The 12057-nt window shown below is 48.8% G+C and overlaps 1 protein-coding gene across 1 annotated transcript; it reads right to left on the reverse strand.

Annotated features, from left to right (window-relative positions):
* Nucleotides 1–200: 200 nt before the first annotated feature.
* has1 (hyaluronan synthase 1) lies at nt 201–8545 on the reverse strand. Its single transcript, XM_067975206.1, has 4 exons — nt 7913–8545; nt 5221–5446; nt 3053–3185; nt 201–876 (listed from the first exon to the last, which is right to left on the reverse strand). Exons 1-4 carry the CDS (start codon nt 8543–8545, stop codon nt 201–203), a joined length of 1668 nt encoding a protein of 555 aa, XP_067831307.1.
* Between the last annotated feature and the right edge of the window lie 3512 nt (nt 8546–12057).

Consider the following 12057-nt stretch of genomic DNA (forward strand, 5'->3'; position numbering starts at 1 on the left):
CAGCACCTTTGAACCCCATCTTAGCAAGGAGGTGACGCAAGGACATCTTACAAGACCCGGAAGACGTGAGGCAAAGTTAGAGGAGCCCAGCAGTGAAAAGATTACGACTTGTACGTTGTCTCATTGAGAAGGTTGCGTCTTGGAACTGAGGAAAGGTCGAACTGATCCCTGCAATTGGAGATTGGTGGGAGAAAAAATCCTTAAACTGCACATTCATAGGCATTGGAACGTTTTCTGCAACACCTTTTGACCCATGCGAAATATAAAAGGACCATTAAGGCCCAGTAGAAAATATAGGCCCCAGCACCAGAGATCAAATAGACCTTCTCGATGTACAATTCTGGAGATTGCCATTTCCTCTTGGTTTCTTTGTAGATGGTGAAGCATAGACCTGCGAGCAAGGCGGACACCCAGATGGAGAGTGGGAGCAAGGGAACATAATTCCCGACAATCTTCTTCCTCCCCGAGGTACCCCAGCTGCTTTTGTTCATGGTGAGGATGGCAAAGTACTTTGCCGGGAGCAAGCTGGTCATGTAGAGAACGGAGTAGAGCGACATGAAGAGCATGACCAGATTGCCCCTCAGACAGCAAGCGTAGAGGGCCTTCAGCAAGCCTATGAGCTGGATGCACAGGAGTACCCACAGGATGTCCCACAGGGTACCACTGTAGAAGACTCTGAGCATAGCGGCCGTGACAAAGAACGGAAAGATTCCGGCCACTACTGACTCGTAGGTCATCCAGAGGTGATGTTTGTGCCACCAGAGAGCGTTGAACAGCCATTCCCTGAAGTATGATTTGGACCAGCGTGTCTGCTGGTTTAGCCAACGCAAGTACTGAGCAGGGGTCTCGGAATAGCACCTGGATCTTGACGTATATCTTGAGAGAGAAGAGGAGAAAAGAAAGGAGTTAACAACAACTTGCACGTAACAAAACCTCCCCGAGACGCTTCACAGGAGCGTAAATCAGACAAAATCAGACACCGAGCCACACAAGGAGATATTAGGACAGGTGACCAAAAGCTTGGTCAAAGAGGTAGGTTTTAAGGAGCGTCTTAAAGGAGGAGGGAGAGAGGCGGAGAGGTTTATGGAGGGAATTCCAGAGCTTAGGGCCCAGGCGGCTGAAGGCACGGCCGCCAATGGTGGAGCGATGGAAATCGGGGGGATGCGCAAGAGGCCAGAATTGGAGGAGCGCGGAGATCTCGGAGGTTTGTAGGGGCTGGAGGAGGTTACAGAGATAGGGAGGGGGGCGAGGAGGGATTTGAACACGAGGATGGGGATTTTAAAATCGAGGGGTTGCCGGACCGGGAGCCGATGTGGGTCAGCGAGCGCAGGGGGTGATGGGTGAACGGGACTTGGTGCGAGTTAGGATACGGGGGGAGCAGAGTTTTGGATGAGCTGAAGTTTACGGAGGGTGGGAGATGGGAGGCCGGCCAGGGAGACCATTGGAATAGTCCAGTCTGGAGGTGACAAAGACATGGGTGAGGGTTTCAGCAGCAGATGAGCTGAGGCAGGAGGTGGACTCTCTGTGCGGACATCTCAGGTCTTTGCGAAATGCTCCAGAAAGTTTAAGAATTGCGTTGCTCCCAAAACACCTCTGATTTTTGGTGCTATTGTTTGTGGGACTTCCAATATTGCTATTTAGTGGGCAGACCATGTATCTTACGTTGTGTTTTAGGGTGATTGCGGGACTCGTAAACAAGGTGACGGGCCCAGAAAGTGAGTTGGTCGATCTGCTGTTTTTTTAAAATTCATTCCAGGGATGTGGGCATCGCGGGCTAGGCCAGCTTTTATTGGCCATGCCGAGATGCCCTGATACAAATCGAGTGGCCGGAATGGGGTTGGAACCCCCGATCGTCTGACTGAGAGACGAGAGTGTTATTCACTGAGCAACAGCTGGCATTTTAGTGGCAAGTATACCGAGTTACATCGAGTCTACAGCACAGAAACAGGCCATTCGGCCCAACTGGTCCATGCCGGTGTTTATGCTCCACACGAGCCTCCTCCATCCCTACTTCATCTCACCCTATCACCATATCCTTCTATTCCTTTCTCCCTCATGTGTTTATCCAGCTTCCCCTTAAATCCATCTACACTATTCACCTCAACTACTCCTTGTGGGAGCGAGTTCCACATTCTCACCACTCTCTGGGTAAAGAAGTTTCTCCTGAATTCCCGATTGGATTTATTAGTGACTATCTTATATTTATGGCCCCCTAGTTCTGGTCTCCCCCACAAGTGGAAACATCTTCTCTCCGTCTACCCTATCGAACCCCTTCATAATTTTAAAGATCTCTATCAGGTCACCCCTCAGCCTTCTCTTTTCCAGAGAAAAGAGCCCCAGCCTGTTCAGTCTTTCCTGATAGTTATAACCTCTCAGTTCTGGCATCATCCTTGTAAATCTTTTTTGCACCTTCTCCAGTGCCTCTATATCCTTTTTATAATATGGAGACCAGAACTGTGCACAGTGCTCCAAGTGTGGTCTAACCAAGGTATATGGAGATCAGAACTGTGCACAGTGCTCCAAGTGTGGTCTAACCAAGGTATACGGAGACCAGAACTGTGCACAGTGCTCCAAGTGTGGTCTAACCAAGGTATATAGAGACCAGAACTGTGCACAGTGCTCCAAGTGTGGTCTAACCAAGGTATACGGAGACCAGAACTGTGCACAGGGCTCCAAGTATGGTCTAACCAAGGTATACGGAGACCAGAACTGTGCACGGTGCTCCAAGTGTGGTCTAACCAAGGTATATGGAGACCAGAACTGTGCACGGTGCTCCAAGTGTGGTCTAACCAAGGTATATGGAGACCAGAACTGTGCACAGTGCTCCAAGTGTGGTCTAACCAAGGTATATGGAGACCAGAACTGTACACAGTGCTCCAAGTGTGGTCTAACCAAGGTATATGGACACCAGAACTGTGCACAGTGCTCCAAGTGTGGTCTAACCAAGGTATATGGAGACCAGAACTGTGTACAGTCCTCCAGGTGTGGTCTAACCAAGGTTCGATACAAGTTTAACATAACACGAGGGGGCAGGGAAGACACCCAAACTTACTTGGTGGCGTAGCCCAGACTGAGCATCCTATTGGTCAAGTGTCGATCATCTCCGAAGGTGCAGGGAGATCCCAGAAAGGTTTGGTTGTACCAGGATTCCAGGAAAGTTTGAAGCAGATCATTCCTGTACATGCCTGTGAGGGAGAGAGAGAGAGACAAACCACACACACTTGGTCAAGATCTTCCAACCCAAAGTCAGAAGGAATTAAAAACTAAATAGTTATTGCTAAACCTTTACAAATCACTAGTTGGGCCTCAGCTGGAGAATTGAGGCCAATTCTGGGCACCGCACTTTAGGAAGGATGTCAAGGCCTTGGAGAGGGTGCAGAGGAGATTTACCAGAATGGTCCCAGGGATGAGGGAGCTCAGTGATGTGGAGAGACTGGAGAAGCTGGGATTGTTCTCCTTAGAGCAGAGAAGGTTAAGGGGAGATTTAATCGAGGTGTTCAAAATCATGAAGGGTTTTGATAGAGTAAATAAGGAGAAACTGTTTCCAGTGGCAGGAGGGTCGGTAACCAGAGGACACAGATTTAAGGTAATCGGCAAAAGAACCAGAGGGGGAGATGAGAATGTTTTTTTACGCAGCGAGTTGTTATGATCTGGAATGCGCTGCCTGAAAGGGCGGTGGAAGCAGATTCAATAATAACTTTCAAAAGGGAATTGGATAAATACTTGAAAAGGAACAATGTTGCAGGGCTACGGGAAGAGACCAGGGTGGGGGGGAGTGGGACTAATTGGATAGCTCTTTCAAAGAGCCGGCATGGGCACGATGGGCCGAATGGCCTCCTCCTGTGCTGTCAGATTCCGTGAAAAAAAAACACGGTGGCTAAAATGGGCCTCAGGGTTCCAGCCTGGTGAGAGAAGAGGTAAAGAGAGGATTGGCCTTGGTCACAATGACTGTAATTTCTAAATAGCCCACTGACACTCCGTTGGAAGGATCACACTTGGCTCGTATTTTGCCGACAGGAGCCCGACGGGAATGTTTACGGCTGCGATCGATGGCTGGAGTCAGCACTGCTCTAGGGGGGGGGAAAGAGCAGAACTGGATATCGACTGATACAGCACAGAAGGTGGCTGTTCGGCCCATCGTTCCCGTGCTGGCAGATGTTGGCCAGAAGCAAGGCGAGATCAGAGTCAGGAGCGAAAGTGAGTCTGACCGGCAGTAAAGTGAGTCTAACCGGCGAATGAGGGAGCCAATAATACAAGAAATGACCAATGTGGTTTCCTGGATTAGTTTCGATTGTTTATGGGGATCGGAGAGGAATTTCCCAGATTTCTTCCCTCCTCCAATTGCTTTTCCGATCTGGACTTTCGCCTCTCCCAGGAGACTACAATTCATGATGGTAAGGGAGACTCTCGCTGCGATACACAAGGCGTCGTAAGACAGTCTGGAGCCAGGGTGTATGGACTAGCGAGTCCCTTTTCCAGTTAGACTCCCCTTACTGCCGATTAGACTCCCTTTCGCTCCTGACTCCGACCTTGCCTTGCTTCTGGCCCACCTTCTGCTGTGTGTACATGTTCAGAAATCAATAGTGAAACCACAAGGAAGAAACTTGGAGAGCTCAGAGAAACAAACTGAGAAATTATACATAACGAAGAGAGATTGAGTAGAATGGGCCGATGCTCTCTGGAGTTTAGAAGAATGAGAGGTGATCTCATTGAAACATATAAGATTCTGAGGGGGCTTGACAGGGTAGATGCTGAGAGGATGTTTCCCCCTGGCTGGAGAGTCTAGAACTAGGGGGCATAGTCTCAGGATAAGGGGTCGGCCATTTAGGACTGAGATGAGGAGGAATTTCTTCACTCAGAGGGTTGTGAATCTTTGGAATTCTCTACCCCAGAGGGCTGTGGATGCTCAGTCGTTGAGTATATTCAAGGCTGAGATCGATAGATTTTAGGACTCTAAGGGAATCAAGGGGATCGGGCGGGTAAGTGGATTTGAGGTTGAAGATTAGCCATGATCTTATTGAATGGCGGAGCAGGCTCGAGGGGCCGAATGGTCTACTCCTGCTCCTGTTTCTTATGTTCTCATGTTCTTAATCACCCAGTCACCCATCACCCGACCTCCTCTCCTCCCGACATTCCCGTCACTCGACCTCCTCGCCTCCCGACCCCATCGTCGCCCCACCCCCGACCTCCCCATGACCCCAGTGCGAAAGACCGACTGACCCAGGGGCCCACTGATGCAGGACACGCAGTTGAAGTAGCTCTGACAGGCTCGTTCTATGTTGAAGGCTATCCAGTACCGCAGGCTGCTCATGAAGCTGATGTAGGAGTCATTAAGGTTGAGAATCCGTACATCTCCCCCCACCGCACCGTACTTGCTGTCCGACTCCAGCACCTTCACCAGTTCCACCGTGGCCATGGGCTCGAGCTTTGTGTCCGAGTCGCAGACCTTGGGAGAACAGACCGTACGTTAGAACTTGCAACAAGTTGCCTCGCAGCGGGGGCTTCTCTTGCAGGATCGAAGCCTTTGGTGTCGGTGGTAATATACTGAGCTGGATCGAGAACTGGCCGTAAGGACGTAGGCAGAAAGTAGTTACGGCTGGAGTTTGGGATCTGTGTTTGGAGACCGGTCACCAGCGAGGGTCCTGCAGGGATCAGTGTCGGGGCCTTTGCTCCTCACCGTTTTGATTAAAAGATCTAGATGTTGGTGTTGAGGGACGATTAGCAAATTTGAAGGTGGTACCAAGATCCGTGCAAATCTTAGGACTGTAGATGATGCTCGACTCATTCAGGGGGGTGTCTTTTGGAGACTGGGCCAGTGAACGGCAAATGTTGTTTAATTTGGAGAGGTGCAGTGTTAGGCATGTGGGCAGGACAAATGCTCAACCTACAGACACCCTTCAGGATATGACATTAAAGCAGGTGGAGAAACAAAGAGACCTGGGTGTTTTAGTGGATGGACCTTTCACGGTTCGTAAACAATGCCTTAAGCCAATAGCTAAAGCGACTAGGGTGTTGGAGTGCATTAATAGGACAACTGACCCTGAGACTAAGCCGACTATTTTGTGCCAGTACGAGATCCTGGCCAGGCCTCAGTTGGAGCACTGCTTCCAGTTTTGGTCTCCTCGCATGGTGGGTGATATTGAGGCTTTGGAAAGAGTGCGGAGGAGGGTCACTAGAATAATCCCCAGCTTAAAACATCAAGAGAGGCTGAAACATCTGGGACTCCAGACTGTAGAGAAGTGTAGACTTAGGGGACGATGTGATCGAGGTTTATAAGATGATGGAGGGAGTAGATTGTGTTCCAGTAGACGGTTTGTCCCGATTAAATAGGTTTAAGGAGGACCAGGGGTCACAATTTTAGGCCAGAGGCACGAGGCCAGATCGAGGTTAGATGTCAGGAGGTGGCTGTTTGCCCAGAGGATAGTGGGCCTCTGGAACAGGCTGAATTCCTTCGAACGAGAGCTGGACCTGTTTCTGGCTGGAGCGGAAATCCCCTCTTATTGCATCGAATTTACAGCACAGAAACAGGCCATTCGGCCCAACTGGTCTATCCCGGTGTTTATGCTCCACACGAGCCTCCTCCCTCCCTACTTCATCTCACCCTATCACCATATCCTTCTATTCCTTTCTCCCTCATGTGTTTATCCAGCTTCCCCTTAAATCCATCTACACTATTCACCTCAACTACTCCTTGTGGGAGCGAGTTCCACATTCTCACCACTCTCTGGGTAAAGAAGTTTCTCCTGAATTCCCTATTGGATTTATTAGTGACTATCTTATATTTATGGCCCCCTAGTTCTGGTCTCCCCCACAAGTGGAAACATCTTCTCTATGTCTACCCTATCGAACCCTTTCATAATCTTAAAGACCTCTATCAGGTCACCCCTCAGCCTTCTCTTTTCCAAAGAAAAGAGCCCCAGTCTGTTCAATCTTTCCTGATAAGGATATCCTCTCAGCTCTGGTATCATCCTTGTGAATCTTCTTTGCACCTTCTCCAGTGCCTCTATATCCTTTTTATAATATGGAGACCAGAACTGTACACAGTGCTCCAAGTGTGGTCTAACCAAGGTTCTATACAAGTTTAACATAACTTCTCTGCTTTTCAATTCTATCCCTCTAGAAATGAACCCCAGTGCTTGGTTTGCTTTTTTTTAATGGTCTTATTAACCTGCGTCACTACTTTTAGTGATTTGTGTATCTGTCCCCCCAGATCCCTCTGCTCCTCTACCCCATTTAGACTCTTATTATCCAAGCAGTATGTGGCCTCCTTATTCTTCCTACAAAAATGCAGCACCTCACATTTATCTATATTGAAATTCATTTGCCAATTACACGCCCATTCTGCAAGTTTATTAATGTCTTCCTGTATTTTGTCACAGTCCTCCTCAGTATTAACCACACCCCCCAATTTGGTGTCATCCACAAATTCTATAATTGCACGTTCAATTCCCGAGTCCAATCGTTGATGTAAATTGTGAACAACAGTGGTCCCAGCACCGATCCCTGGGCATCATCACTTCCCACCTTTTGCCAGTCTGAGTAACTACCCTTAACCCCTACTCTCTGTTTTCTGTTTTGTACTCAGCTTGCTATCCATTCTGCTCCCTGTCCCCGACTCCACATGCTCTGTCCTTAGTCATGAGACTACGATGCGGTGTCTAATTGAAGGCGTTTGAAAATCTAAATATATTACATCAACTACATTGCCCTTATCTCCCCTTCCTTTACTTCTTCAAAGAATTCAATAAGTTTGGTCAAGCATGACCTTCCCTTATGAAATCCGTGCTGACTATTCTTTATTATATTTTTGGTTTCTCGATTCTTTTATTATATTATCCAGCTTCCCCTTAAATGCTATTCACCTCAGCTACCCCATTGTGTTAACGAATTTGCCACATCCCTAAGATCTTACCTGAACGTAGTCCACTGAGTCTCCCAAGGCTTTGAAAGCTGTGTACATGACTTCTCTCTTTCCTCCCCACTTCTGCCTGATGCAGACGTACGTCTTGCTCCTGACTAGGTCCTTCACCTCCTGCCAGCTGGCGCTCTGGTTCTCCGTGGTGTCCAAGCAGTGGTAGTTCTGGTCCCAGGTGTAGAACCCCACGTCTAGCCCCCGGAAGATCTCGGAGAACATCTCCATCATGTAGAGGTCGTCCTCGGTGTTGCCGTCGATGACCATGATGACCTTGAGCCGGCCGACCGGGTAACGGAGGCGCCTGATCGAGCTCAGGCACTCCCTCAGGTAGGCCGGGTCCTCCTGATAGGCCGAGATGGTCACGGCCACCGTTTTCTGGAAGGTGCAGGCCAGGTTGGCCTTCTTCATCTGCCGGTGCTCGAGGAAGGCAAAGAAGCATTGCACCATCACGTGGCCTAGGAGGGCTGCGCCGTACAGCCCGATGGAGATGAGCTGGGGACTGTCGTGGAGGATCTGAAACCCAACCACGTAGGCCCAAGTAATGGCTGCCAGCACCACCAGGGCAAAGAGCATGGTCACAAAACAGCGGACGACAGTGATCGACTTCCTCCAGGTCGTCGTGCAGTCCATGGCTGGAAGACAAGATCGGGAGTACATATCTTCATTTCCTCACAACGACAACACCTTGCATTTATCTAGCGCCTTTAACATAGTTAACAACACTCAAGAAGCTCGACACCATCCAAGATAAAGCAGCCCGCTTGATTGGCACCCCATCCACCACCCTAAACATTCACTCCCTTCACCACCGGCGCACCGTGGTTGTAGTGTGCACCATCCACAGGATGCACCGCAGCAACTCGCCAAGGCTTCTTCGACAGCACCTCCCAAACCCGCGACCTCTACCACCTAGAAGGACAAGAGCAGCAGGCACATGGGAACAACACCACCTGCACGTTCCCCTCCAAGTCACACACCATCCCGACTTGGAAATATATCGCCGTTCCTTCATCGTCGCTGGGTCAAAATCCTGGAACTCCCTTCCTAACAGCACTGTGGGAGAACCGTCACCACACGGACTGCAGCGGTTCAAGAAGGCGGCTCACCACCACCTTCTCAAGGGCAGTTAGGGATGAGCAATAAATGCCGGCCTCGCCAGCGACGCCCACATCCCATGAACGAATAAAAAAAAGTAAAACGTCCCAAGGCGCTTCACAGGAGCGATTATCAAACAAAATTTGACACCGAGCCACATAAGGAGATATTAGGACAGGTGACCAAAAGCTTGGTCAAAGAGGTAGGTTTTAAGGAGCGTCTTAAAGGAAGAGAGAAAGAGGCGGAGAGGTTTAGGGAGGGAATTCCAGAGCTTAGGGCCCAGGCAGCTGAAGGCACGGCCGCCAATGGTGGAGCGAAAGAAATCGGGGAATGCGCAAGAGGCAAGAATTGGAGGAGCGCAGAGATCTCGGACGGTTGTAGGGCTGGAGGAGGTTAGGGAGAGGCGAGGAGGCCATGGAGGGATTTGAAAACATGGATGAGAATTTTAAAATCGAGGCGTTGCTGGATCGGGAGCTGATGTAGGTCAGCGAGCACAGGGGGTGATGGGTGAACGGGACTTGGTGCGAGTTAGGATACGGGGGGCAGCAGAGTTTTGGATGAGCTCAAGTTTACGGAGGGTGGAAGATGGGAGGCCAGTCAGGAGAGCGTTGGAATAGTGGAGTCTGGAGGTAACAAAGGCACGGGTGAGGGTTTCAGCAGCAGATGAGCTGAGGCGGGGCGGAGACGGGCGATATTACGGAGGCCTCACGTCTCGAGGTGTCAGCTGTGGCTCAGCGGGTAGCACTCTCTCACCTCTGAGCCGCAAAGTTGTGGGTTCGAGCCCCCACTCCAGAGACTTGAGCCCCATAATCCAGGCCGACATTCTCAGTGCCAGTCCGGAGGGAGTGCTGTAATATCGGAGGTGCCGTCTTTTGGATGAGATGTTAAACTGAGGCCCCCGTCTGCCCTTCTCAGGTGGACGTAAAAAGATCCCACGGCCACTATTTCGAAGAAGAGCAGGGGGAGTTCTCCCCGGTGTCCTGGGGCCGATATTTATCCCTCAACCAACATCACTAAAAACAGATTATCTGGCCATTATCTCATTGTTGTTTGTGGGATCTTGCTGTGTGCAAATTGGCTGCAGCGTTTCCTACATTACAACGGTGACTACATTTCAAAATAGTATTTCATTGGCTCCAAAGCGCTTTGAGACATGAGAACATAAGAAATAGGAGCAGGAGTGGGCCATTTGTCCCCTCGAGCCTGCTCCGCCATTCTGATCTTCGACCTCAACTCCACTTTCCCGCCCGATCCCCATATCCCTCGATTCCCCGAGAGTCCAAAAATCTATTGATCTCAGCCTTGAATATACTCAACGACTGAGCATCCACAGCCCTCTGGGGTTGAGAATTCCAAAGATTCACAACCCTCTGAGTGAAGAAATTCCTCCTCATCTCAGTCTTGAATGGCCGACCCCTTATCCTGAGACTATGCCCCCTAGTTCTGGACTCTCCAGCCAGGGGGAATCAACCTCTCAGCATCAAGCCCCCTCAGAATCTTATATGTCTCAATGAGATCACCTCTCATTCTTCTAAACTCCAGAGAGTATCGGCCCATTCTACTTAATCTCTCCTCATAGGACAACCCTCTCATCCCAGGAATTAATCTAGTGAACCTTCATTGCACCGCCTCTAAGGCAAGTATATCCTTCCTTAGATAAGGAGACCAAAACTGTACACAGTACTCCAGGTGAGGTCTCACCAAAGCCCTGTACAATTGCAGTAAGACTTCCTTACTCTTGTACTCTAACCCCCTCGTAATAAAGGCCAACATACCATTTGCTTTCCTAATTGCTTGCTGTACCTGCATGTTAACTTTTTGTGTTTCTTGTACGAGGACACCCTCTCTGAACACCAACATTTAATAATTTCTCACCATTTAAAAAATATTCTGTTTTTCTATTCTTCCTCCCAAAGTGAATAACCTCACATTTCCCCACATTATACTCCATCTGCCACCTTCTTGCCCTCTCACTTAACCTGTCTATATCCCTTTGCAGACTCTCTGTGTCCTCCTCACAGCTTACTTTCCCACCTAGCTTTGTATCGTCAGCAAACTTGGATACATTACACTCGGTCCCTTCATCTAAGTCATTAATGTAGATTGTAAATAGCTGAGGCCCAAGCACTGATCCTTGCGATACCCCACTAGTTACAGCCTGCCAACCTGAGAATGACCCGTTTATCCCTACTCTGTCCATTTTCTGTCTATTAACCATCCTCAATCCATGTTAATATGTTACCCCCAACCCCATGAGCTCTTACCTTGTGTAACAACCTTTTATGTGGCACCTTATCGAATGCCTTTTGAAAATTCAAATATACGACATCCACTGGTTCCCTTTATCTGCCCTGCTCGTTACATCCTCAGAAAACTCTAATGAATTTACCAAACATGATTTCCCTTTTCATAAAACCATCTTGGCTCTGCCTAATCTTATAATGATGTGGAGATGCCGGTGATGGACTGAGGTTGACAAATGTAAAGAATCTTACAACACCAGGTTATAGTCCAACAAATTTTCAAATAAAATTGTTGGACTATAACCTGGTGTTGTAAGATTGTTTACATTAATCATATTATAAGTGCCCTGTTACCACTTCCTTAATAATGGATCGCAGCATTTTCCTGACGACTGATGTCAGGCTAACTGGCCTGTCGTTCCCTGATTTCTCTCCCCCCTCCTTTCTTGGATAGCGGGGTTATATCGCGGGACGTCCTGAGGTCGTGAAAGGCGCTCCAGAAATGCAAGTTCTTTCTTTCCCTCTTTCTTTTTAATGTGCTGTTAAAAAGTTTACATACACTGGGCTGACTGAAGGAGTGATCGAGGCATAGGCCTGATGATAACATTGCTGCTGCAATCAAAACTTTGTGTCTTTCCTCCTCAGCCTTTTGGTCAATCTCATTTTTAAAAAAACTTATTAAAGATTTACATTTCTTCAGCATCTTTAATGACCTCAGGACGTCCCAAAGCGCTTTACAGCCAATGAAGTACTTTCGATGTGTGGTCACTGTTGTAATGTAGGAAACGCGGCAGCCAATTTTCG

This window comes from Heptranchias perlo, chromosome 42, assembly GCF_035084215.1.
Source record: "Heptranchias perlo isolate sHepPer1 chromosome 42, sHepPer1.hap1, whole genome shotgun sequence".
Classification (NCBI taxonomy): Eukaryota; Metazoa; Chordata; class Chondrichthyes; order Hexanchiformes; family Hexanchidae; genus Heptranchias; species Heptranchias perlo.

Coding starts and splice junctions, on each gene's coding strand:
- has1 (XM_067975206.1), bottom strand. CDS start 8,545: ATGGACTGCACGACGACCTGGAGGAAGTCGATCACTGTCGTCCGCTGT. Junction 3,186..5,220: donor CTGCATCAGTGGGCCCCTGG/GTCAGTCGGTCT, acceptor TCTCCCTCACAG/GCATGTACAGGAATGATCTG. Junction 877..3,052: donor AGTCTGGGCTACGCCACCAA/GTAAGTTTGGGT, acceptor TTCTCTCTCAAG/ATATACGTCAAGATCCAGGT.